The sequence below is a fragment of the Accipiter gentilis genome, chromosome 22, assembly GCF_929443795.1.
Source record: "Accipiter gentilis chromosome 22, bAccGen1.1, whole genome shotgun sequence".
NCBI lineage: Eukaryota > Metazoa > Chordata > Aves > Accipitriformes > Accipitridae > Astur > Astur gentilis.
Window position 1 is genome coordinate 18,691,500 of NC_064901.1, and position 27,799 is coordinate 18,719,298.

General features: G+C 39.6%; 1 protein-coding gene across 1 annotated transcript; it reads left to right on the forward strand.

Moving 5' to 3' along the window:
• Positions 1-2,171: 2,171 nt before the first annotated feature.
• PLA2G4F (phospholipase A2 group IVF) lies at positions 2,172-27,799 on the forward strand. The gene is made up of 20 exons (XM_049825500.1): positions 2,172-2,355; positions 6,101-6,173; positions 8,311-8,447; positions 9,786-9,914; positions 11,410-11,450; positions 12,061-12,103; positions 13,360-13,426; positions 13,729-13,898; positions 16,014-16,127; positions 16,637-16,674; positions 17,632-17,767; positions 18,504-18,640; positions 19,709-19,931; positions 20,520-20,634; positions 21,785-21,922; positions 22,411-22,518; positions 23,436-23,630; positions 23,965-24,131; positions 24,769-24,955; positions 26,307-27,799. Exons 1-20 carry the CDS (start codon positions 2,245-2,247, stop codon positions 26,534-26,536), a joined length of 2,559 nt encoding a protein of 852 aa, XP_049681457.1. The 5' UTR covers positions 2,172-2,244; the 3' UTR covers positions 26,537-27,799.

The window sequence follows — 27,799 nt, forward strand, 5'->3', positions numbered from 1 at the left end:
GACCAAATCAGGAAATGCTTAGATTCACAGGTTTGCAGGTGCTTGAATTGTAGGTCATAAACTAGTCTAGTGTTGGAAGTAGAATATAGATCCTCAGTTTTCGGATTCTATAGAAATGGGAGATATCAGCACTGAAGAAGAATATTTTGTTTCCATGTTGGACAATTGAGTATATTAGTATTTCTGGAGAAGACCAACCCACCAAAAAATAAACCCAAATCAAAACCTTGATAGCATCCTTTGGAATCTCATCTCTTCTAATTATGTACTGCCTCTCAGCTCTCCTCTTAGTGCTGCGAATGGGAGCAAAAGGGGTCCCTTGTGATATCTATGCACATTTTAAGTACTATATAGTGTAGTTGGAGATGGTGTCATTTGTTCATGCTTGCTGACAACAAAATAACTGAATGAAATGTAGGTATACATCTACCTTTACCACTATGGGGATGCTAATCCAAGCAGAAGTTAAGTTACCAGGTGGGAGGCCATCTGTGTTTCCTCGTGTTTTGATGCTGTTTTGCTTGCTTGTTTTCTTAGTCTGCTAGGAAATGACAAAAATAGCTTCTCTTTGGATATTAAGTTGGCTGTCAACATTGTCTGTAGATAGCTAAAACTGCACCTAAACACTCTTTGCTAATGGATGATCTGTTGACTGTGAAACAATTAAGCATACGTTCTAAAGAGTTTTCAGTTTTTCTTGAGAGAGAAATTCAAGAGAAATTATATAAACATGAGATCCCTGTGCTGAGATTTCATTGGAAGATGAGAGAGAACTTCAGGAGAAGGCAGGTAAGCCTGATTTTAAATGCAGTTGGGCACTTGCAAGATAAAATACAGGCTTTATATACTGCCTATAATAAACTGTTTAGAATTAGTGTAGTTTCTCCATGTTAGCTTACTGTGTAAGGCTGCTTCAATTTTCTTGTAATTTATAGTTGAGCTATATTAGATTAAATATAAGTAAATCACACTCATGATTCTGCAGTTTTTTGAAGATAAATAAAACCTAACATGACAGTCCTTCACTTTGAATGCAGTGGTATGTAGAAATGCAAAGAAATTGCTTCTTCAACCCACTATCTATCTTTACCAAGCCATTTAGTACCACACAAGAGCTTTACAGCAGTTGCTGGCTGTTCTGCAATGGTATGATGTTTGCTTTTTGCCTGTGCATTGAATCTTAAGTCTGTGAATTCACTAACTGGTACTGACTTGTTTGTGTTCTAAATGTCAGTGCCTGTGCTTTTATTAATTTTCTTAAATTGTGATCTAGTGACTGACACTAATGACAGGAAATGATTAATGAATGGGACCTTGCTGAGACTGTGTCACATTCTCATGTTTGTGTGGAGCTGGTGACATCCTGCATTACTGGCTTTCATACATTCTCTGCCACTTTCTAATTGCTGAAATACTTAAGTTTGTTTTTTGGTCTGCTGCTTCAGTTTGAGCTCTTTAATAAAAAGCTCCAGACAAGCCAGCTGTCAGCAGCTGTTAATAAACTAATCACTTCCTTTACTACTTAAATATTTTTTAAGACACAGTAGATGCATTAAAAAATCTGCCCAATCTGTTGAACAATTTTTCAATAACCTTTGGTGGAAAATCAATACTGAGCTACATGGAAATGAGAATAAAAGGGGGCACATGCGCAGGCTGCTCACATCGCGAAGGGTTAGACATGGTGGTGAATCAATATTCTCTGAGGTATCCTAATGCAGACCATGTTGTGGTGTCTCTGCTCAGGCCTCCCTGAAACTTCTCACAACAGCTACAGTCAATGACAAATTTGGCTTTGCTTCAGACTTGTAAGATGGGAATTTCTTTATATTTAAAAATACTAGTTCAGGCTATGCTGAAACCCTCTGAGAGGGTTTAAAATGGTCAAAGTCCTAGATGAGGTTGCTGGAACTCTCAAAGGAAATCTGGACTGGGGGTTTTGAGGTTGTGGCTTAATCACGGAGTGGTGCTTCCTCCTACCCAGGGCTTCCCTGTTTAGTGCTACTTTGCTGCCCTTATCTTTTACCAGTATTTGAAGAACCTGCCAGCGAAGTTTTGAACTGGGTTGTTTGGCAAGCGCAGGCCACACCTCCGCTTCTCGCAGTTGGAGTGCAGCCCAGTCCTGCGCAAAACTTCAGAGCGAGCCTGTAAAGAGCACCCCTTCGCAGCCAGGCGCCTGGGGACTTCTCTGTTTTCTGTGTTTCCCTGTCAGGTTTTCTGCAGAGACGACAGGACATTTTTCCCATGTTCCATGAGGTGCTGCGGGGCCCGTTTCCACCCAGAGTGCTGCCTTTTCTGGCAGCTGTGCTTTTCCAAAGGAAGGAGAGGAAAGAGACTGGGTTTTATCACTGGCGGGTAAGACAAATTGTAGCGCTGTCTTTGAGACACCATTCCTTAGCCGATGTGTTTGGCAGTGACTTGCTGTTACTGCACGTGTGGAAAACCAGTCCTGCGCTTCTGCAGGAATTAATCAAAAAGCTTATAGTTAGGGGAAAATTTTGGATAACAAGAATGCTAATGGAGATTCCAGGTTTTTAGTAAATTCAGGGTCTGTGTAAGGCAATGCAGAGCAGGTCTCTTTCCTTAGGTTTTGGGGAGCAGAATTAAGCTCATGCCATGTACTTTGGGTGGGGGGAAGGAGAGTGCAGAATACTGCACTTCTCATCAGTAGAGACAAAATAGTGCTTATCTGTTTTCTTGCAAAATATCCTTGATTACCATTCCCTTCCTTTCTGCTCTCTAACTTATCACACAGGGCTTAATAATCTGCAGTAGACAAAGATTAACAGTGACTTCACACCCTGTTCATAATGCAGCACAACCACATTAGATAAAGTGGTTTCAATGTGTTTGTCCTTTAACTGGTGTATAATCATTCCATTGTATACGATGGCCTGGCCAATAACCTCGACTTTGAATCGCACTAAATGTTTGGGAAGGAGCCTTTCCCTGGGAGATCTGGTCTGTCATCTGATTACCTGTCCTGCTGCCCCCCACACCTCAATCTACAACTTAAAATTGAGGTGATCATTAGATGTCACAAGGTGGCTTGCTGCCTCTATGCCTGTCCACACTTCAGCTTGCTGTGTGATTAAAAATTCAACATGATCAGATCTCTAATTTTCCAGAGTTTAGCCTTAGTTTCACACTAAGTTTCACACTGTTTGTTTCTAAAGACAAACAGCAATATAAGTGGGAGCGAGTCCAGTGTTTGCCACTGCTGTTGTGATACTGAGCTACTCGTATCACCTGACTGATCATAAAACTTGCCCTCCAGAAGACCATGGTTCTTAGGACTGGGTCTGAAGTCTTCTTTCATGTCTGTGGGTGCACACTTCTGTGAGAGGAAGGAAAGTGCAAGGGGTGCCTAGGAAAGCCAGGAGTTTGCTTTTGGGTTTAAAAGCAAACTTGTGGCACTTTGACCACAAGGAAGGGAAATATGTGCAGCAGTGTTTACCTAGGAGCAGGAACAAGATGGGGAGAAAGTGCTCCTTTGTTAAACCAGACATATTTTTTTTTGAGCTACCTGATTTGCCTGGTAGCTCTGAACACAAAAGAAAATATGGCTTAGAAGTTACATTTTTATTTGCTACTGATTTTGCTATTATTGCTAACAGTTGTTAGCAGGTTTGAGTGTGTGAAAATTCAGTCTTGTACGCTCATTTAAGGATTTCAAGGTTTTTTTTGCTTCAGGTGCAGTCTCCTGAGCTCTGGAAAAGGTGATTCTGAAAAATCATTAAACTGCAAAGTAGAAACTGGTTGCATGCACCCATTGCGTATGTCGGTGTGCTGTCATGTACACTACTATAGGTAGAACTGTCGTTACTTGTTGCTCATTTCCCATACAGATTTCTTGCCTGCCTGTTCCCTGATGCATTCAGATAGAACATATCTGATATTCTCATGCTTCATTACTCTGCATGCTCATCTTGCAACATGTTATGACCTTGCTGTGCCTTGGCTAAAAGATAAGTAGAAAGGGCAGATGGGAAGGTTCTGGCATAACTGGTAGCACAGACTTGGGAGCACAGTGAAATGTCTGTTGTGTTACGTGCCCTTAAATTATGATCTGGGTGTGGAAAATGTATCCTCAGCTGTGTAATGACTGACTGCAAATCAAAGGTTGTTAGAGACCTTTGGAACGGACTTTATTTTAAACATGTAACTATATGTTGATAGATGGTGTGCAGTAAAAGAAGGATATGCTGTCTTCAGAGTGTACTGTGCTTCTTCTGCTGATGGTGTCAGATTTCCAGATGATAGTCAGGCTACATGAGTGAAGATTGCTTTGACAGCAGTGGGGGTGTGATTATGTAGCTTCATTTCTCAACAACCTGAAGAGTTGCAGCACCTTTAGGAAGTCGTTGAGAATCACATGCAATCTTGAATTTCTGTAGTCCCTTCCCCACCTTGATGAGGTAGAAAGGAGGTCAGGCTTTGCCTGAGAAACTAGTGTCAGTGACTGAACAAAACAGAGGTGATTAGGAAAGGTTTAAAAAGGAGGAAAAACTAGCATCTGAAGGATAGAGCTCATGGTGAAATTCGATGTGAAGGCATGGCTTGTTCCCAGAAACAAATGAGGGAAGGAGTATCTTCAGCACGTTGATGCTGCAAATATAAGTCCTTTAACAGTAATAATGGTATAATTGGAGTTTATTTGCACAAATTTAATTTAGCACCTGCATGTGAGATATCTTAGATAACCTGTGTAATTTTTACCCTTCACTTGTTCATCAGGGTGGATGGTACTCAGTACAAAGATGTTCAATATACTATGTATGTCTTGGTTTTATTGGGTTTTGTTCAAACCCTGTTTTGCAAAAGCTGGCAAGTATCTTAAAGTGGTAAGAAATATGGAAAACTCCAGAAGCATGTGACTTCTTAGAAACATAGTACAGTTCCATTTATCAGATAATGAATATTCAAGCAGAGTTTGACAGTTCAGGGTTCATTGGTTTCCTTGAGATCCTAGTTAGTGATATGTAGGGCCAATGTTTTTATATAATGTTTGGCGTACTGCAGCATTTTGTTGTAAGTGAAGATCCCATTGAATTCAGTTGTAGATGAATACTTAGCATATCTGAAATTAAACTCTGGTCTCAAGCCAACCATGTAGAAAATGATGAACGTGAAGTAGTGACCACTTGTGAAAAGCATTTTGAAACGGGATTTAAGAATAGAAAAGGTTCTTAGCTGGACGGAATTGTGTCATAACTGATGGAAATGAGGCAGAATCCCATTCTGTTCATGAGCCTTTCACAGCTGCTTCTGTGCAGTCTCTGCACTAAATCCTTTCAAGCTGTTTTCTCCTGTCTCCCCCCCCCCCCCCCCCCCCCCGCCCTTGTCCTTCATGATCTTCTAGGATTCAGTCAGGCTTTTTTTTCCTCTTCACATCCAGGCAATTAGATACTAGCATTACATTCCAAAAATAGCCTCCCAGAAGCTTTCAAGAGCAAGGATTACATTTTGATCTACGTTGGTAAAGTGGCATGCATGTTTATAGTGCTGATACCAATAACAGTCCAGAATGAAAAGGGATTTAAGGTTTGTCTTTTCTTGCTCAAACTGCCATGAAGTCTGTGTTCCTACAAGAAAGTGAGTTTTTTCTTCTTTGTAAACAGTGTATGCTTTCTGTGTTTTTAGACCATGCTGTTAAGATTCTCGCCATGTCTGCTATTACTCAAGCATGTATGTGCCCTTGGCAAATAGTCTTAAACTAGCCAAGTCATGATGAAAATCACTGGAGCAGCTTCAGTGTCTGCTTATCCTTCAGCAGGAATGAACTAATGAAGAAATTAAAAATTGTTCTGTAATTAGAGGAAACCCTAAATAAGGGACTTATTTTCTGAAGTCTGTGAGGAGTTATCTAAGACATCACGCGTTGCCGTGCTGAAAGGGAATTGAGTTTCCTTCTAGACTCCTTTAGTCCTCTAGTCTTCTTCCAGGACACTGAAAGTGCTGTGTATGTTCCCAAACTGACTTATTAATAAGTTTATTTTGGGCTGGCTGGTCTGAGCCATTTCTCTGGACTGATACTCATGTGGTTATAGAACAGGCATTGCAGTTGAGTTACATGCTGAGCTTGTTTCTCTCTTTTCAGTGGGAGAAGCACCCTTTCTACAACCTAACAGTAAAAGTCCTCCGAGCCAGAAACATCAAGGGTACAGATCTGTGTAAGTATTTAGTCCAGGTGCTATGAAAACAGGCTGTTTGTTGTATGCATACCTGTAACACAGGTAGCATTGTAATGGGAACTTCTTATCTACACATAGTATATTGCCTTTATGTGTGAACAAAGGCTTCTCTTATAAAGCATTATATGTATTTCAAAAGCTTGATATAAGGCCAAGCTGCAGATTAACCCTGCTACTTGCAGAACAAGATCGGGTATGTCCTGGTGATATTTTGCTTCCCTGCTCCTTTACACATCCTACTGTGGCCTATTCTGTGTTCCTTTGTCTGGGTTCAGACCTCCAGTCATGGCAAATTTCACCCTTGCTCCTGCTGAACAGTCTTCTTGCGCTAGAAGTAGCAATCTTCAATTCTAGCTTCCAAATATTTATTTTCTCAGTTGTAGTAGTGCTTTCTTTCATGTGCCTGCTATTTTGTTGATGTAATTGAAGCTTTTTAAGAGGGTAGGCGGTTGACTGATTCCAAGACAAACTGCTTTTTACCTGTTCCTGGTTTTGATAGCATGGTATATATTCCCTTTCTCTTATGCATCTGTGTTGAGTAAAGCTCTTAGGGCTGTTTGGGGCATTTGGACCTTTAAAACTCTCTTGAGATTTAATTCTTTCAGATTTAATACAGTAAGGTAGTCTGCCTGCCTCAAGTTTATATCTGGCATCCAACACTGAACTATTGGAATGCTAAATGACTGTCCGGGGAATGGAAAACCCTCCTGAAAGGCTGAGGGCTAGAATCACACTGTGAAGAGAAGTTCTTTTTATGGCCTTTCTGTTCAACTGGAGTGAAGAATGGTTCTCATACTTGCGTTGTTAAAGGGGCCTTAACTGGAAGAAGGAAGGACTCCGAGACAATTGGTTATTTTTAGGGAATGTAAACAGAAAGCTCAGCTCCTGGCCAGACTAGATGAGGGTATAGCAGTGGGGGATATTGTCTACTTGGACTTCAGTAAGGCTTTTGACACTGTCTCCCATAGTATTCTCATAGAGAAGCTGATAAATTATGGGCTAGATGAGCAGACAGGGAGTTGGATTGAAAACTGGCTGAATGGCAGAGCTTAAAGGGTGGTGATCAGTGGTACAAAGTCTAGTTGGAAGTCAGTAACTAGTGGTGTAACCTAGAGGTTCCATTCTGGGTCCCACATTGTTCAGTGTCTTCATTAATGATTTGGATGATGGGGCAAAGCGTACCCTCAGCAAGTTTGCTTATGTTACAAAACTGGCAGGAGTGACTGGTACACTGAAGGGTCATGCTGCTATTCAGCAGGTATCTCAATGGGTTGGAAAAGCAGGCTGATGGGAACCTCATGCAGTTCAACAAAAAGAAATGGAAGTCCTGCATCCAGGGAAGATCAGCTCTGTGCACCAGCGTATGCTGGGGGCTGATTGGCTGAAAAACAGCTTTGCAGAAAAGGACCTGGGAATCTTGGTGGACAGCAAGCTGACCGTAAGCCAGCGATGTGCCTTTGCTGCCAGGGAGGCTAATGGTATCCTGGGCTGCATTAGTAGGAGCATTGCCAACAGGGCAAGCGAAGTGATCCTTCCCCTCTGCTCAGCGCTGGTGGGGCTGCATCTGGAGTACTGCGCCTAGTTCTAGGCTCTCCATTAACAGAGATATTGGAGCTACCGAAAAGAGTCTTGTGAAGGGCCGCTAAGACTGTAAACAGACTGGAGCGTCTCTCACACTAGGAGAGGCTGAGAGATCTGGGACTGCTTAGCCTGCAGAACAGAAGGCTCAGGGGGATGTGTACAAGTATCTGAAAGGATGTTAAGGAAATGAAGCCAGACACTTTTAGTGGTCCCCAGTGACAGGACAAGAGGCAATGAGCCTGATACCAGCAGTCACCTTTGTTGAAAAGTTGATCTTCCACATTTCGAATAGTAGTCTCTTTTATGAAGGGCTTTGTGGTTTGGATGAAGCAGAAAAAAAGAAGTATAGGTACCTAATGTTCAATTTGCTACTGTTTGAGGAAGTGTACTTCATTAAAGGCTTTTGCTTTACAAGTCCAGCCTTAAATTTGCATGTTTCTGTGATACAATGAGATCTAGAAAATTAGGAGCTCATGGGAAAGAGTATGTTTGATTAAAGTTGTTCTGATGTCTGTCTCTACACTCTCTGCTCTAGTGTCCAAGGCAGACTGCTATGTGGAACTAAAGCTGCCCACTGCATCTCCCATAGTCTCCCGAACTCAGGTTGTTGACAACTCTGATAATCCAGAATGGAATGAAACTTTCCAGTATCGAATCCATAGTGCTGTCAAGGTAAGGAGTGCGCTTTGTGGAGCTGGTTGGGCTATCTGCATTTGTGTACTGGCTTACTTTTGATATTTCATTCAAAACCAAGGGATCTTTATTACCCTCAAAACCAGTGTTGCTTGTAAGGTGTCAGTCATCTTCCGTGGTACAAAAAACTGTACCATGCATGTCCAGTGATAACCACAGCAGTTTGTAACTGCACTCTTGTGTAAATTGCAGCTAGAATTTTCCATAAATGTCCTTGTCATGCAACTCAGGAAAGGGAAGTCATGGCACTACGTGGTAGAGTTCAAGGAAATTCCTTGCTAAAGCAGGTTTCTATTTGAGGATTGCTTCTACTTTCACAGAGTAGCAGTTGCCTTCTTGTAGCTTTACTTGCTTTACGCAACCAAGCGGCTGAGTGACAATAATGGGAACTAAATTTCAAATCACTTTGCCACTTAGTTCATTCAGTCAAGTTCCTGTGATTGAGAAAAGCAAAATTCAAACTTTTAGAGACAGTACATCTCTCTGCTGTCTGAGCATGACCTAACAGAGTATTGAAAAAGTCTTCAGATTGCCAGCATTCATTCTCAAAGTAGACATTAATGGTAGAGGGAAGGAAACTGTACTTTAAAAGGCTAGTGTTAGTATGGAACTATTGCTTTAAATAAAATCCTAGGCTTTGGAATAAGGTGATTATTAACTTTCCCACTCACTGGAGTACCTTCCCATAATGGTTGGTGACAAAGGTGGAATGGTAATTGACTTAAATGGTAAGAAAATTGCAAACTAAGCTTTAGAGTGTGTGAGCTTTTTCTTCCCTTGCAGTCTCACAAGGTCTCTGTGTGGTTACTGTTGTGAGGCTACACCTGCACAATTCTAAGTTCAGTCTTGTCTCCTTGAAAACTAGTTGCTGCAGGGCCATTTTTTGGGTGCTATATGTACTCATTGTATCTATTTCAATTAGTTTCTGCTGGACTTGCCTGCTCTGAGACAGTGCTGAGCAGGAAGTGATAGGTCGCTATAACATCCTGGACTGAATCATGCTGAAAGAATGGAAATTGCTGATGCTTCCTCAGGCAAATCTGCGCCTGTAGCTTGTGGAGAGTACTGCCACATGCATTTGGTTGGGGCCTCTCTCTAGTTGGGAAGATCAGAAAATCTTTTAGCTAAACACTATCAGCTAGGAGCTTTTTTTAAACTGTGCTGTAAGTCCTACTGGAAATAGTGAATTCTCTTCAGGAGTGGGAAAGGGGAAGGGTATTGATTAATGCATAGAGTGTCTATTGGATACAGGTACTCAGGTTTATGGAAGTGTTTCTGTCTTATCATTTGAGGCTGTTTGTTTCTGTTTGGTTTTAGAACATTCTGGAACTGACACTCTATGATAAGGATGTCCTTGTCAGCGATGAGCTCACGTCTATCGTCTTTGATGTAGGGGGCATGAAGCTGGGTCAGCCCTTGCTGCGCACTTTCAGTTTGAACCCTGAGGTTAGTCCCTGGCTTCCTTCCAGGTCAACTGTGAATAGCTGCATCTCATCATTACAGAAATCCAGCAGTACATGCTAGTTGATTTATCTGTATGTAGAAGCCAGAAAGGGAAAATGTGTCAGCAGGTGACAACAGCATATATGGTTTTACTATCATCTAAGATGTTTCTAAAATTCCTAGGGATTATTTTTGTGTGTGTCTGTTCCACAGTCTTTCAGATGCCTAACTAATGAAACTTAGGATGACTGCTTTCTTTCAGAAGGTGTTAAAACACCTTTAAAGGGAACTGAATTTTCAGGAGACTAGAGGGGGCTTAAAGTGGGCTTAAAATTAAAGGCATTTGCAGTCAGCAATCATTGTGGGGACTGCAGACTGCCTAGTTGATCATCATCAGTTCCCAGTGAAGAAGTTTATTGCTGCAAAGATTACTTCCATATTTAATAAGTCAAAAGCCTAAGAAAAGGCTATTTTCCCTGAGTTATGTTCAGTTACATTTAACCTCTGCTTCATGTGGGTGCCATGGGTGCATATTAGCTGCTCTCAGTCCCTGTCCACCTGTTTATGGACTTGCAACAAGACAGCTTGTTTTACGTAGCTAAAGCTACATCACGAGTCTGATCTTTTTTGTAACTGCTTCAAACACATTGCTGCAATAGGTCTGGATTAAAGCTGAGCTAATGATGTGTCTTCTTGAGAAATCTGGCTTCAGTGCTGTTAGTCAGTGCTGGTATAGTCAGAAGCAGACTAACTGGTATGCAGTTAGCAGGGAGGTGTTGGTCAGTGTCACAGGCACTCTAAATTATTTGTGATCATGGAAAGAGGCTTTGTAACTCCCTTGTTCCCACTAACTCTGTCCCGTTTGCTGAATGCGTAAGTCATCTTGAGCAGTATTTGTGGAACTGGAAACTTCAGCTTCAGTAAAGAGAATTACATAGATTGGCTTCTACTTGGTTATTTTAAAAGCTGCATTAGGTCTGATATCAAGCATTTACAGTATGCTGTGGTAGGGGGAAAGATGGCTGGATCAATGTCTCCCAAAGACAAAGGCAGCTATGAGTTAAGAGTACAGTCTGCTGATATAATAAATGGGAGGAAGCACAAAGCCTCATGTAGAAGCTGTTTGCAGAGATGGCACTGCAGTGGTATTTGAGCCAGAAGAGTTTTGTGGGGTTTTTTTTTGTTTGGTTTGTTGGTTTTCTTTTTCATTAGCAGGGTAGTGGATCTGAGAGCCAACTGTCACTTGTGTGCACTTGTGTCCTCAAACATAGATGTGTCTGGTCATATAGGATATGTCCAGGAGGAGAGGAATATTTAAAGAACAACAACAACAAAAGGCATAAATTTAAACTTTCCAAAATTTAACTGAAGCTTTTGTAAAAGCCACAAAAATAGTTATTATAGTTTGTAACAAGAAGAACACTTAATCTCTTGGAAAAACTTCTCATAATGATATTCAAGATAAAGGGTCACGTGTGTCCAACTTTTATTTTCAAAGGCTAATGAAGAGCTGGACGTAGAGTTTTACTTGGAGAAATGGTGAGTCTTACCTGAAGAGCTGAGTGAACTTGTGCTCTGCAGATATGTTGTCTTAGTTGTTTTTTCTGTGCAGGGTCAGTCTTGCCCATAAAAAGGCTAATGCTGTACAGTTCTCTGTGGTGTTCAAGTTGATTCACCAATGGCTGATCACAAATATGCTTAAAGCTCAAGTCACCAAAACTTTTAGGGTACCAAATAAGAAATAAAATTTTGCTGGACTTCATGGGAATGGCAGCGCTGCAAAAGAAATTAATATTTTGTGTATGAGTTACTTAGGACTGGAAAGCTTTCACAGTTAACCTTGCAATATAAACAAATGGATACTTTATCTGATAGTCTATCTAAGCTCAGCTTTTCTCTAGGTTTTCAAAATAACTGAGATGGGGAGGCCTTATAGCACATGCTTATAGTTGCAGACAAATTTTTTCTTCAGTGTTTTTCCCCTCATTGTTCTATGAAGGGAAATATACCTGGTGTCAGTCTAGTTTGCATAGATCTCTCACACCGAGGACCTTTCTCCCCCACCACTTATCCAGGCAGTTAGTTTATAAAGTAGGATGAAGCAAATTAAAAACAAAACTCATTTGCATGAAATCTCTTCCTTTCACAGCTCAGATGCCCCTACAGAGGTATTGACCAATGGAGTCCTTGTGGTGAGTACATGGAAGTCTATTACATATATGTTGGGATTTACTCCTCAAACGTAGGTTTTTAGTAGCAAGAGGATAAGAGTTGTTGAGAATTCCAATCCTGCTTCCAAATAGCTCTTACTCTCTCCCGCATCTGCCCCTCTTTTTTTAATGTGCTGGTTTAAAAAGCTTTGTCAATTTTTAAAACTTGATACCAACTCACAGAAAGGGTTGGTTTTGGGGGTTTTTTGGTGGGGAGGGGGTTGGGTTTTTTTTCCAGTAGGGCTGTTTTTAAAAGTATAAGCAAGAAATGTCTTTAGGAGGCTAGTGAGTCTTGCAGACTGTATTGAGGTTTCTAGCCTAGATGCTGGCCAGGTACAGTTCCCCTTGTTATCTTAACATGTATTATTTCTAAGCTTTTATCAGTGCCATTAGTAAGTAGGTGATGCCTTCTGTTCTCAGACTCAAGAGTTTTGGTCTTGAGGGATTAGTCTGTTCTCTTGGCGCAATCAGTCTAAGAAAATCAGTGCATTATACATTAAAAATACAGGTGTTACCACCTCTTTTCTGCCCTCAAACTAAAGGGACTGGAGCGATGTTTTTAATAAGGAGAAAAGGATGGGAAAGAGCTCATCATTGTTGAAATGTAGAGTTTTTATATTTTTTCAAGAAAAATTGGTGGCATTTAACAGCCTAGTTCTGCAAACTATTTCACATGAGAGAGTCTTTTGTGTTCCCATTTCCCATAGCAAATTAGTGTTACATTCAAGCAGTGGAGTAGTATCTTATCTTTTAGAGCAATTATGGCCAATTAAGTATCTCATCTGCTGTCCTAGAAGGGAAGCTGGCGATTGAATGGCATGAGACACTAAATTTCATGAGGACATAGACAATCCAGGACAGAAAGTCATGGCAGAATTTATGAAGTGCTTGCCTGGATCTGAACAAGTACTGAATAGGTACTCACACATGCATTAGAAAAAAAAAAAGGTAAAACAACAGAAAAAACCCAGGTGTTGAGACCTTGTAACTATGAAGTACCAGTTGCAAAAAAACCCCAGTAACTGGAATAGAAAGAGTGGTTTTGATTTTGAAACAAGCAAATAATCCCATCCTGCTAAAATAAAATTTGCTTTTTATTTGAAAGATCAAAATAATCCATAATGTTTTTTTGACAGCTTGCAGCTGTAAACCTATACCTAATATAGTAGGTGGATTAAGCTTCAATAAAGAAGTGAACTTAAAATCTCATAACCAGAGGTGGTTTCTTTTCTTCATAGGTTCATCCTTGCTTGTCTCTGCAAGGCACTGTCAACAAAGAGGAAAAAACAGGAGAGAGACAGCAAGGTAGGGCTGCCTGCAGAGTTGAAGTCAGATCTACTTTTCAGCATGTTTATTCCTTGGGAGAGGGGGGAGACTTGAGTCTCTGTCTATACAGTGCATTTTTATTTACTGACTGCAAAATTGACTTTTTAAGTTAATTTTGCTTTTATTTTTAATGCTAAATAGTATTGGGTCACATCCACTGGTACCACACAAGAGAGTTTTTGCTTGTGTTTTCATAGTCTCAGCTACACTTAACAAGTATCTGATTTTCAAAATTTATTTAAATGGCTCCTGTGGTCTAAACTTCTTATTCTAATGCACAGGGAGCTGTGAGGTCAAGATGTCTGTTCCAGGGGCATATCAGAAGCAGTTGTGTATTCCCTGGAGGCCAGGCAATGAGAAGGATTATGGAACCTCATTTGTCTTTCACGTGGATAAAGAAATGTGTCCAGAACTGCAAGTGGAGCTGGAGCAAACCATATCTGTCCTACAGGTAAGCATCTGTGCTGACTGGTACAAAGTTTACAGACTACTTTTGAATAAATACACTCTGAAACCATTACCTTTTGGTCCATGAAAGTGTCCTTAAACATAAATTGAACAGCCTTAATTTGATTATGAGAAGGCCAGGGACTTCTTTAGATGTTTAGGGATGTCAGGTTTTTGTATATTATTCAGCCACCCGTGGATGTCAAAAGCTTGCACTGGAAGCAAGTTTCTTGGGGAGAACTATATGTATGTGGTGCTAGGACCATCTATGATGAAGGTTACTAATCACTTCCAGATACACCTTTTTGATCAAACTTAACTCTGTAATGTTGTAATTGCTCAGATCAAAATTTTGTAGGCTAGAAGCCTGTCTTGAATGAATGTATTATTTTTCTGTTACGTATTAGGAATTTATGAGCAGAGATATAAGTTTTTCTCTGTCATTGCTTTTTACACGTTACTATTTTTTTTATTTTAAAAATTGAATAAAAATGTCAGACTTTGCATTGGATCTTTGACATTGGGAAAGGAGGTGAACTTGTCTTAGAAGTATATCCTTCCCAACACTTTAAAATCTGTTCAAACTTGGGGTTAAAAAAATCTGAATCTGTACATGCTTGCTACATGAAGACATCTTTGCTTTCAGCTGTTAAGATATGCTATAGCAAGTCTTTTCTGTCAGAAACTTGTAGAGCACTTGCCACTTGCAAGGGTTTATTTAGCTTTTTCTATCACTTCACAGTTTCTACAGGTACCCATGCAGTATGTGTATCCCATAGGAGTGACTGAATGTTCATTGTGGTGACTGCTCCCAGTATGGCCTGACACTAAAAATGAGAGCAAGGAAACTATTTATTCTGTAATGTTATTCATCCCCACAAGCAGTTGGGCAGCATGAATGCAGATGGTGATCTTTACTCTAGAGGCAGCTATGGAGAAGAGAACAAAAAAAGAATATGGAAGAATAGCTTTGCAGTAGAGTTGGTTGGGCAGCAAATGTGAAATGAAGAGAGAGACCTGGACTTAATTAGTCAAAAACTCAGAGTCAGGCAAGCAAAAACACAGTAGACGTCAACCATGGAGATTAGCCCAGGTGGTAAACCTCAACCAAACCACCCCTGGTAGCTAGCAGAACATACTCCTTCAAGAGCTGGCCTATAGCACAAAGCTATCCAGTATGGCCTTTCCTCTCTTATCAGAGGTAGGAGAGTGCCAGGAATATAGTAATGTTGCTTGCCCTGTACTTAACAGGAGCAAATAACATGCATTTAGGAGGAGGACAGTGGGCTTAGAGGGACATTTGAGTCAGGACAGCTGCTGTGAAATCTGTGGGTAGTTCCTTATCTGTCTTCAGTTCTTGTTGTGAGAAGGGTGACAACGTGTTGTTTCTTTAAGCTGCTCTCTCCTCCCAAGGGTTGAGGCCTGCAGTGTGTGTAAAGGCTCCAGCCCACCTGGTAGGCTGTGTAGGTTTGAGTGTGGCCCTGTGATATAAAGGGTTTTTTAATATGTCTCTCTTAAATTTAGGAATCTGCAGAAAGCTCTGTGTTAAGAGAGCTTGCCACTTGCTAATACGACATGGAAGAAAACTCAAAGATTTCCTGGCAAACTTTAATTTGCTCTGCTTGTAAAGATAATTATGGTTTTTTAATTGCATGCTCCCATTTGTTCCTAAGGCTATTATCTTATTTCCTGCTTAGTGGTATTTTTTCTGTATGTCTAACACTGTTGCCTTGTTGGTATCTTTTCCAAATCCTGATTTGAAGACAGAATGCAAGTTCACTTGTGAGTTTTCTGACACATGTCAGAACACAATGATTTTGGGAGGAAATTTTCTATTTGGAGGTAAAGATTTTTTCCTTGTGGCAGAGAGCTATATTTTAAAAAAAACCCCAAACAACCCCAAAAAAAAAAAAAAAAAAAAAAAAAAGAAGCTATTTGAGTGACACAAAAAATCCCAGCAAAGATCTGTCAAGCAGAGCACAGGATGATCTTGAAAAGCCCTAGACTTTTGGGAAAGATTTAGTTATAATGATCGTATGGATTGTTTACTGTTTTGACATATGAAAGTAATATCTAACTTTTTTCTGGAGAGCTCAAAAAACATTTTGTTCTTTATTAGGATGGTATGAACCCTCATATTGAAAAGCATACTACAGTTATGGGATTGGGGACTGTACCAGTGAATTCCCTTCCTATTGGACAAAAGGTTGATAGAATCGTTTCTCTGGGAGAGGTAATGTCAACATTTTGCACTTGTTTTAACATGCTTGGGATAACTTTTTCCCCATTGCCTATAGACATTTGGAAAGTTAAGCTGCACATGATTAGGAGTGCCATTTTCTTGGCTATCTAGAATGAAATACTGAGATTACTCAGTGCAATTCTTCTAAAAATGTTTTCATGGCTACATCTTGAAAAATAAGTATAAAGTTCATCACTTTCGCAAGCAAAAAGTCTGTTAGGGTATGAATGAAAAATACCAGAGGAGGCAAAAAGCAAGAATCTTGCAGAAGAAATAATTTTCTTCACCCTGCTCTCTGAGTAAATGTTTTTGCTTTCTGTGGAGACTATTGAAAATGTCTAAAATAGGTGCAAAGGAAAGGTGTTCCAGAGATGTAGTTTAGTGGGTGAGTGTGCTGTTCTGGTTAGTATCTAGTGATGCTGTTGATGTCTTAACCTCTAGTTAGTAGTTCCACCTATGTAATTGCTACCAATTGCAAGATGTGTTCTCTCCTTTCACAGGGACAAAGTTTGGATATGAGTTTGAAAACTGAAGAGAGGTGAGTAGGAGCCTCCAAGACCTCTAAAAATCAGGAAAGGCCTTTATTCTCATAGTGAAGGAACTGAGTGACTCTCCCTGCTCTTCTGGGAAGTTCTCTGTTCTGTCTGTTGCCTCCATTGATCTCTTGGGATACATTAGAGAAAAATACCTGGTTGTTTTTCTTCTGAAGGCTGTGACTCTTGACTTTGCAGATACTGTCTATTGAATTGGTGTCAGTCCTGCTGAAATCTAAACAAATTTTGTGTTCCTAATACTTAAACATAAAATAGCTGGTGGTGTAAATATTAATCAGCTTTCTTAGATACACGTAGTTTCCAAAATATGTGCAGTGCTGTACTGACAAATAGGAAAGGACATCTCAGTGTGTGAAGAGCTTGAACTATAAAATAGATGAAGGGTGCAAGAAAGGAGAGATAAGGAAAGAATAACACACAAAACTGAGCAGTTGGCTAGTAAGTTGGTAGGGTCATTTGGTATATAGTAATTAACTGAAGATCCTGCTCCCCTTTCACAAACTCATGGCAAGTTTATTGGCGTTCAGTTGTCCCCTTCTGCCTCTTAAGTTTCGAAATTTCTCTTTTAAAATCGTTCTTCCCCTCATTTCTCCATCCATGTCAATACAGTGATCTCAGTTGTTCCTCATGCAATCTTCTTTACCTACTGAGAATCTTTTCTTTCTTTGTGAAATTCTTGAAGCTTAATCTGAATACTGTTTGACACAACCTTTGTATTTATACATTAAGGAAGAAATACAATAGGGAGAAGTTTCATTTTTACTTCCAAAAGCTGCTGTTACAAAATAGCTGGTGTATAGACATACACTAAAACTTCATTTAACAGTTTGATCCAGTGATTCAGATCAGCACCTAGACTGTGTATTCACAGAAACTGATTTTGCCTGGTAATTACAAATCCTTGATGATTTTGGGTTTTTTTGTTTTAATTTCTACTTCAGCACTTGGGATCTTGACATACGTCTGGGTTTTGACCTCTGTAAAGAGGAGAGAGAATTTTTGGACAAAAGGAAGAAAATAGTTTCAGAGACACTGAGGAAGGCTCTTCACTTAAAAGAATCCCCTCCAAAAGATGAGGTATGGAGCACAGTGCTGTAATGAGATATGTAAAATCCTTTGTGCTTGGTTGATAATTAGGTATTGTAGGATTCTTTGCCCGTAACCAACAGAAACCATGGTTTGCATTCACCATGGTCTGAGGTAGATCCCTGTGACATTTCAGTTCTGAATTCTCAAATGTTGTTATATTTCTAAAATTCTGAGGGATATGTGTGTGTTTTGGAACACAAAAAATTGAAATTTCAGAATGTATGTACCTTCTTTAGTTGAACTCTTGTATCTTGGCCTTTGAGCTCTGAATTGTGATGGGAAAGTCTGTTTCAGAATGGTTAAACTGAAGCTCAGATCACAGGAACAGCTTCCTAATTGCTGATTTGAGGACACTGTTATAGCTAGGTAGCCTGATACCTTGCTCTGTGATCTTTGGCTGCTGTTATAAGAATTATTGCCCTTTTAATGTTCTTATGTTTATATTGTATGGCATGCAAGTAAATGTGTGATAATATACATAACAAGTTCAGTAAGTGGCTGTCCCTAAGATGACACTGCTATGTTTTATAGTAAACAATATATTTCAATTACAAAGTAGAGAAAGGAGTTCTGGTTGAAATCAAACCTGAAATTACTTGAAATGTAAATAGAAATAGAGATTTTTATCTCCTGTTTTTATAAGAATGAGACTGAAATGGGATTAGTTCTGTAATTTATTGGCAATTCAAAAGTCTGTGATTGTGACTGAGTTTGCTGCCTGCAGGTTCCAGTTGTAGCAGTACTGGGGTCTGGAGGTGGGATGAGAGCACTGACTTCGTTCTATGGCAGTCTTGCTGGGCTTCAGCAGCTGGGCCTTTTGGATGCTGCAATATATCTGTGTGGAATTTCTGGGTCTACTTGGTAAGTTACATGCAGTGTTGATTCCAGAAACTTACAGATGAATATAGTAGCGTTGATGCAAAATAAGGCCAAAACTGCATTTGTGCCATCTAGACGGACAACGAGGTCAAATATTTCATCAGTTCTCACCTGTGAGTTCTGATGGGGATCCTAAAGAGTCCAAGAGATCCATTATACTTCTAACCCATACAGCTACTGGCTAAATTTATGAATCTGCTGCTTTTGCAAGCCTGGCAGTTGAATATTAGAATGTACTACGTGAATAAAACTGCTGTGTGTTCCCTCAGAGCCCTAACTTCAAAAACTTTCCAACACCTTCCAAAATGGTGTATGCAGCTGAATAGAAGGATAGCACCAGCTTGCTCTTTGGTGGACTGGAGCAATGTGCTGAAATGTTAGACATGGCTAGAATGTTTCAGTAGTTCAGTTCTTGGAGTTTGTGGCGAAGTCGTCCCTCATAATTACACATTGTTTTCATGAAATGATTTCACTGAGGAGTTGTGCAACCTGACAGTATAATCCTCCCTTCCAGAGCTTTATGTGTTAAATTGACTCCTATGTATCTAGTTCTTCCACTAACCTTGTGATCTGGCCTGCCCCTTTTGATTCAGAAACAGACTTTCAAACAAATGTAGGCATCTGTTCACGTGGATAGCCAACAGGCCTAACCAGTTTCTCATTTAATTAGACCTGTGTTCTGATGAAGGCTATGGCCTCTATTGCTATGTGCAGTAGCACCCTTGCTGCCAGCCAGTCTCTCAGGGTTGTTATGGCCTGGAGTTAACTCATCTTTTTGAACTGGTTCATGTGTGCTAGCATATGATGCTTGAAACATCCTTGAAAGGTAGGTTAGCAATCAGGATGAAGTTGTCCTGTAGGTGTCAGGGTTTTCAGCATGTTTCAGAATTCAGAAATCCATTATTATGGTCTCTTTTCTCTTCACGATGTTTTGTGTTTTAGCTAGACTTCTTAAGCTTTTAGTTTGGTGCTGCAGCACTAATTATAACTAGCTAAAATTGTTTACACAAGGGTCATTATTACTGATGACGTTAATATAAGCATTTTCAGGTGTTTATCGACATTATATCAAGACCCTGACTGGTCACAGAAAGACCTTCAAGATGCAATCAGAAGAGCTCAGGGTACTGTGTCCAGCAGCAAAGCAGGGGCATTTTCCCCAGAACGACTGAAATACTATTTCCAGGAGCTGAATGCAATGGAGATTAGTGGACGGAAAGTTTCCTTTACAGATTTGTGGGGCCTTATTGTGGAATATTTCCTACAACAGAAGGTAAAAGAATTCACGTTTGGAAGTGTATTGCTGATTGTCTTCCAGGTGGGAGCTCTGCCCATCCACATGTTTTGTGTCAAGAAACCAATTACTCTCTACCTTTGTGAACTGTTCTGGAATAGGTGGTGTGGAATAAACATAGGGAGTTCTCATCTCTTTCTGTCCTGGGGTTCCCAGCACCCTTCTTTAGTAAAGAATTATGAAGTCGTATAGATCAGTCATATAGAAAAATGTAGTGTTTATTTGGAATGACTGTTACTAAATTAATAGCTTCTTTACTGGGCAGGTTAAGCCTGAGAGAATGATGTTGGTTTAGCAAAATGGAATTACTGTGCAGTATTTGCTATGCTAATCAAAGTCGGAAATCAGAGGGGTAACTAGTTTATTAATAACACTAGACATTCTAAATATGCAACTGCATAAATATTCTGGCAAAATCTAACCATATGCATGGACAGAGGGAGGAAAAGGGACTTTGACTCAGTAGCACTATTAATCAGAAATGCTAAGCAACAGCTTCAAACTATCGAAGTATGGACACAGAACTTACCTGAGTAAAGTGTGCGTTTCCTTCCTTGCTTGGACCAGGAAGATCCATCAAAGCTGTCTGATCAGCAAGCAGCAGTGAAATGGGCCCAGAACCCCTATCCTATCTATGCAGCTGTCAATGTGAGACCCAATATTAGCAGTGGTGACTTTGCAGGTATGAACATGGCAAACTTATTTGTGTCTGCTAAAATTCATAAATTCCTTTCACCTATCCAGTTCCTTGCGTAGTGAGTGGCTGCCAACAGGAAACATGGCTTAAGCAGCAGCTGGTATTGCAACAGGCAATAGGATACTGCTTGGCAGAATGCTATCCTGATTGCAAATGTCTTCATGGTGGCCGTAACAGAGAAGTGAGGTTCAACTCTGCTGGCCACTCCGCATGTTTTTCTAGAAAATGCCTGAAATTTTCAGGAACTGAGAGGGAAGATTCTTACAATACGTGAGTCTGTGCCTGATCAGAGGATTGGAGTCCTTGGTAATTAGGTGACCTACTTTCTTTTATAGTCTCAGATAATCAATTTGTATAGGATTCACGTAAAATGATGGGTTGGCAACCTTGTAGCATGCATCATCAAAATTGTGGTTTTTAGCAGCCTGGGTTCTTGCTGGTTATACAATTACAGTAAAAAAGATTAAGGCCAGTCCTATTCCAAGTCACTTGAAACTTTAAATATGATGCAACAAGTGAGGGTAGATACAGTGAGACAGGAACAGAAACGCTTGTGTCCCATCTGTGTACCACTATGGGACTTTTGTTTGTTTTGCTCTGGACAAGTGTGCGTGTATGACAGTGAATTTGATTTGTAAATATTTGTGGAAAGCTTTCAAGCATGAGGGGACACTTTGATAAGCAGACAGTGAAGTCTGACACAGTGGGTCAATTGAGTTTTCAAGTCAGTACTGTAGTAGTTGCTGAGACATGGTAAATAGCATGAAGAAAGGCTGAGAAAAGTGAATTAGCTTCCATTTGTGATGGAAAAGGGAGCCATCAGAATGGTTTAAAGTGGAAGTAAAATAGGTTATTTCTGCAGTAACAAAGTCAAGATGGAGCAAGATGGGATTTTAATTTTTTTTTTCCAAAAAGCAGGAAGAAAGGAGTTTGTATTAGTCAATGAAAATCTGTAGAAGAGTTATTAATCGTGTAAGATAGAGGATCACTGAGAAGAGTGGCAGGGAAATCCATAGTGAAGGTGAAAAGCAGAGGGAGACTCCCTTCTGTCACCCTTGTGTGAACAGAAATCAAATCAGTATTTTCACCTACGTTTACTCTGAGATTAATAAATATCCTATTGGCTTGTTCTTAGAATGGTGCGAGTTCACTCCCTATGAAGTTGGATTTCGCAAATATGGAGCTTTTGTCCGAACAGAGAACTTTGACAGTGAGTTCTTCATGGGACGGCTTGTCCAGAAACGTCCAGAGCCTAGGATTTGTTTTCTACAAGGTATGATCTTACAGTAATGAATAAAATGGGGAGATGGAAAGGAGCTATGCTGCTTTTGGGGCTCATCAACATAAACCCATGCCTTTTTGTTCCTTCCTAAAGAATTTGAAGAAGGGAAAAATGTAAAATCTTTCTCCAAAGGTTTAGGTGTATGTTCAAAGTATTACAGTCTGGTGTCCTGAGTCTGCAAGAAGACTCTTTTTATGAGCTGCCTGTCAAAAACTTCTGCTTTAGGTCTTCCCGTTCTCTTGCCATCTTTCCCTTGCTGATAGAAGAGATTTTCTCTTGGAGAAGTTTCTGCATTGTATTATTACATCAGAATTTGTCACATGATTAACTCAAAGGTTTAAACTCAAACATTACCTGTTAGGATAGTAGGGATCAAGTGACAGCCCTCTCCCATGATGAATGGCAGCTGAATTATAGGCCTTTTGGTTACACTGTGAAAAGCCTTTTGAGTATTAAATTCTTCCGTGTTTCTCCTGCAGGAATGTGGGGCAGTGCCTTTGCTGCAAGCTTGGATGATATCTGCCTGAAGGTGGTTGGTATAGGGCTGGGCTTTCTAGATTCGTTCAAAGATGTTATCAAAGTTGTAGGTAAGAACATGCATTAAAATAATAGGATTTTTCAAAAGATTCCTGTTTTTTGAACGATCCTACAAATAGTATGACTCAAAAATGTGCTGTATTTTCAAAATCAGCATAAAGGATGGATTTGGACAGATCTCTCTTGTACTGTATTATTCCCTTCCATCACACATATAGCGAAGAGAGCAATTATAGTTTTCCAGTACACTTTCTCTTCCTCCCTTTTTAAAATTTTGTATCTGACTTTGACTATAAATTTGGGCTAGTTCTGGGAGCTGACTCAAACACATATTGCAAGTGCAGGGTTTGTAGTCATGAGAAGAGGAAGAACAGAAACTGGACTGCTAAGTAGGAGGATGGAAAACAGGTTTTCAAATCCCTCCTTGGCCTGATTTTTGTAAACTTGGATAAGCTGGTTCTATGTTTATGCGTTTTTCTCCGTTTGTACAATGCCTCCCTAGCAGTGAAAAGGAAGTGTATTAAAGGCTGAGAGTTACTCAGGTGCATAGTTATAGCCTTATAGTAAGTAGCAGGGGGAGATATTTTTTTTATCTGCTTTTGCAGCCCCAGTTTTTCCACCCATGCTTTTGTTGTTGTAACTATAAATGCTACTGTGTGTGGATGACTGTTGTTGTTTTGTAAGATGGAAGTTGTCATCACTTGGTAACGAGGATTTCTTTGTGTGGGTTTGAAATGCATATGGACAATGATTTGTGTGTAATGCTATTCCCTTTAAACAGGGCAGGTAAATTATCCAGCTATAGAATATGCAGCTCATTTAAATTTCATTACAATACTTTTTTTATTAGAGGACAAACTCAGCCTTAGGACAACTGGTTAAATATTGTAGAAAAAAAGTCTGATTGAAATGTTGGAGCTGGACAAATGTTTTCTGTGTGTTCTGCATCCTTCTGTGGCTTCTGCAGATGACTGCCGAAGATTCCATTTCCGAGATCCAACATGGCTGAAGACTCGCTTGGTTATACCTGGGGGCCCCTTGTTACAAATTTTTCAGGATTTCTTCAAGTCCCGGGTCACATGTGGAGAAACCTTCAACTTCATGCGGGGATTGTATCTTCATAAAGATTATGTTAACATCAAGAAATTTGTGGCTTGGAGAGGTAAATGAGTCTATATGTATCTGGGATGTAAAATAGCATGTTAATGTTCTGTAACAGTCAATGTTACAGAACGTAAGTGAGCTTGACTTTGTTCCACTGAAGTCAGGGAATTTACCCCTTCTTACACTGTAGCAAAAAATTTGATCCACTATTTGTGTTGTGGCATATAAGGCAACCTCATCATCAGACTTTACAGGTCAGTCTCAGATGAATGTGCATGTTGGAATGTCTTTTTTCTTCTTATAGCCCTAGCATAAGCTTTGTTTGTTGCTTGTTACTGAGAGGTGTGTAATGATTCGTTATAGTTACTTGTGTTACTTGGAGTGTCTTCTAGGCACTCATCTGGATGCATTTCCCAACCAGCTGACCCCCATGGAAGAAAGCTTGTATTTAGTGGATGGTGGCTTTTCTATCAACTCTCCCTTTCCTTTGGTACTTCAGCCAGAGAGGGATGTGGATGTTATCTTGTCATTCAATTTTTCCTGGGAAGCTCCCTTTGAGGTAAGAGATGTAGCTGAGCATTATTACATAAAGATAAAAGCACAGAATCATATTCACAACAGCAGCAGATCAGTTGATGTTGAATACAAACACTAATGAAAGAATGCATTAAAATAAATCCTTACCTTTTTCAAATATTATTGTACTATTTTTTTTTTACTGTGAATGTCATGAGGAGATGGAAAGTGACAACTGTAGTAAGATTCAAAACCTTTCAGAAGCCTGGATAGATTGTTATCTAAAATAAGAATATTTGCTTGGCTCGTATGATCCTTGTTACTTAGATGTATGCTTCTAATGGAAAAGTGGCTATTGGTGATTTTCTTCACGAAAACAAGTTATTTCCTTTCTATACAAGTGTTTATGTTTAAGTGCAGAAAAGTCAAAGTGAATATATTTAGAGTAACAAAACATAAAAAGTCACAGCTGCAAACTGTTGATGTTTGGTAGCAGTTCTCAGTTCTGCTCTTCAGTCTTCTTCTGTATCACCAGCCAGAAAAATTGTTTCTGCCAATTTGAAGTTGGATTTCTGTCACTTTTTTTTGTGAAGGTCTATCACCCTTTGAGAATTGTAGTTAGATGATCTTAGAGGTGTTGTTGATACTCTATCGAAATTATTTTTGTTCTTTGACAACAGGTTTTAGAGCTGACTCAGAAATACTGTGAGGAGCGGGAAATTCCTTTTCCAAAAATCAAATTGAGTGAGGAAGATGAAAAGAAGCCAAAAGAGTGTTACTTGTTTGTGGATGATGATAATCCAAAGGCTCCAATTGTGCTCCATTTCCCATTGGTGAATGACACCTTCCAGAAATACAAAGCTCCAGGTAAGGGAGCTGTATCTTAAAGAGCTATTTTTACAATTGTTTGGGTGTGTTGATGGGGAAAATTCAGTGGGCTCAGTGTCCCTCCTTTCATTCTTCTTAGTATTACCCTGTATTTATTAAATTGTTACTTTCATTTAAGGTGGAATTAGCTTCTGCTAGTTTTTGTGGAAGGAAGAGTGGGAGAAGAGGCTGACAATAAAAAAAAAAAACGACAACAAAACAATCTAAAGGCTGAAAGAATCAAAATTAGGCAATATTTTTGCTTCTTTCTGAACCTTTCTGCCCTGATACCTGATTTTGTTACTTTCAGTTACTCTGAATATACATGAAAGCACTACAAATCAGATTAAATAAGTTCATTTCTTTATTGGATATGAATAAACCACTAAGAAGCAAAGTGTTGGGGACCAATCCGTATGTCAGATCATGTAACTCAGTGATAAGTGGCCTGTGCCCTTGTAGTGTAAGGTCAAGTGATAAATGATCCTTGCTTCATTTAATGTGATCTGTATAGACAGTAAGGCCCACCTCAGTCTATCCAGTAAGAGCACTGGAATGAAAGATAGAGCTATACCTTTAAGAGGAGACAGACAAAATTCAACGTCCTATTTCTCCCATGCTGGGAGGAAACAGCATCCTGAAGAAAACCTTTGGAATACCTAGAAATGAATGTGCAGGACTGACGCAGGCAAGGGAAATGTAAAGGACTCTCTAATGCTATCTATATTAATACTATAATGTTTGCCAGGCCCTGGCTGCATTTACTTATCAATGGTGAAGAGTTTCAAAGTATTTGGCTTGAATATGGCTCAAGACTACTATTTCTAGAATAGCAACAAGCAAAAGTGTTTTTAGCAAATTACTTTAACGTTCATCTTTCAAGATTGGTATTTATAAATTTAAGTGACAGGGTGCTAAAAACACGAGTTACCATATTTTGAAGAGTATATATACTACCCTCCTAAGGTCAGTTGAACTCAGGGTGTTAGTGTTTTTTATTTTAGTGTAGAACAGTACTTCCAGAAGAGATGAGCTTTGTATTTCCTGTTTTGAGCATGATAATCATGGATGTCCTAAACAATTTACCACAATGAAAATGTATTTTAGTCCTGTATTTTGGAGTCTAGTGGAAGTAGAAAGAGTAATAATACTGTACCTTCAGCTTCCAAGCATTTTGGATCCTGAAGGAGCTGAAATCTCTGAGGAGCAGCTTTGCGGAAAAAGTTAAGGTTCAACAGTTATCTGTGGTATCCTCCTTGCAGAATCCAACTAAAATGAGCCTACTACAGCTGCTTGTTTTCTGTGGTTTGGTTTTTTCTTCTGGCTTTTTTTTTTTTTTTCCTTGCTGCAGGAGTTAAACGTGAGTCAGAAGAAGAGAAATCCTTTGGTGACTTTGTCATTGAGTCAAAAGATTCTCCATACCGTACACTAAATTTCACCTTTGAGCCGTACGATTTCATCAGGTTGGTGGAAGTGAATCGCTACAATGTTCTGAACAGCAAGGACACTCTCTTCAAAACCCTAAACTTGGCTCTGCAAAGGAGAAAGTTGAAGAAAGTCATCAATATGTCCAATACATAAGCAGCTTCCACAGCTTGAGGATACAGCCAGGCTGCAGTGTACAAAAGTCGTGTGGTTCAAGACAGAATACCAAAAACTAATAGCTGGAAACTGTCTTGTGAAGGGAGTAGCACATGTGACACTGAAAATCCAGATAACGGATGCTCTTAACAAAAACTCAAGGGATGTACAGTACAACATGGATGTTGCTTTGTCATGTGGGGCAGAGTAGGGAATTATCTAGGCCAGTATCTCATCTTAACTGGCTGGTACCAGATGACTAGGGAGGTCTATTCAAACAGTTCAAGCACCTGGAGAATAATCTTCCAAACTCCTCGGAGTGAAGCACCTCTTTTTGTCAAAGGTCTGGCAGCGTTCAAGGAAACACTGATTTCTCCTATACCTTTATCTCTCTTGCTTTTTGAACCTCCGTCCACGAACTTTCACAATTTACATCATCTGGCAAGGAACTCCACCAATTGTAACTATGTATGGAGAGAGGAAATGTCTCCTTTTGTTTTCAGTGTGCTACTGGCTGATGCCCATGTACTCTCAAGACTGAACGGTCAATATCTGCTTTCCATTTTTGCCATTCATGGTTTCAAAGATCTCTGTGATATTTGCTTCCTACCCTTCTCAAGGATTGTAATGGCTTTTAGTCTCCCAGAAGTTCAATACAGAGTACCTTACTTTTGTAACCATTTGTTTTTGAGGAAATAATAGTTCCCTTTTTTATATTTAACAATTAAAGACACCTCATGGGATTGTGTTGCTTCTTCCTACAGTTTGATCATCACGAGCTGATGAAACTTTAAAAATGCTGCAAGTCTCATCTTTCTCTTTCTGTGTAAGAGGAAGGAAGGCTCCTTTGATGAGTCTGAATTAGGTATTTTTTCCTTACACTTGGGTTTGCAATTCAGCCAGACCTTTGTTCAAGGAATTTCTGTGTGTGTCTATATATTTTAAAAACATGAATATTCAAGGTACGCACACCGTTTGAATGTGAATGAATAAAATGTCAGATGCTGCTATGCTATGGGATGGAATTCACCTCACTTTGCAGAAAGCTCAGAGAAAAGTACTGAATTATGCAGTTGGAAAATATGTGATACAAAAGGGTGGCGAACAAACACTGTTTACTTTTGTGGCTTTTACGTTGAGCTGAATGTACTGATTCTGTGTCTGAAAACTGGAGCCAGGAAATTTTTCTCTTCTGAAATGATGTAAAGGCATATAAGCGGGTATGGTTCTTGATATGTTTTAAATGTGTTTTAATAAACATTA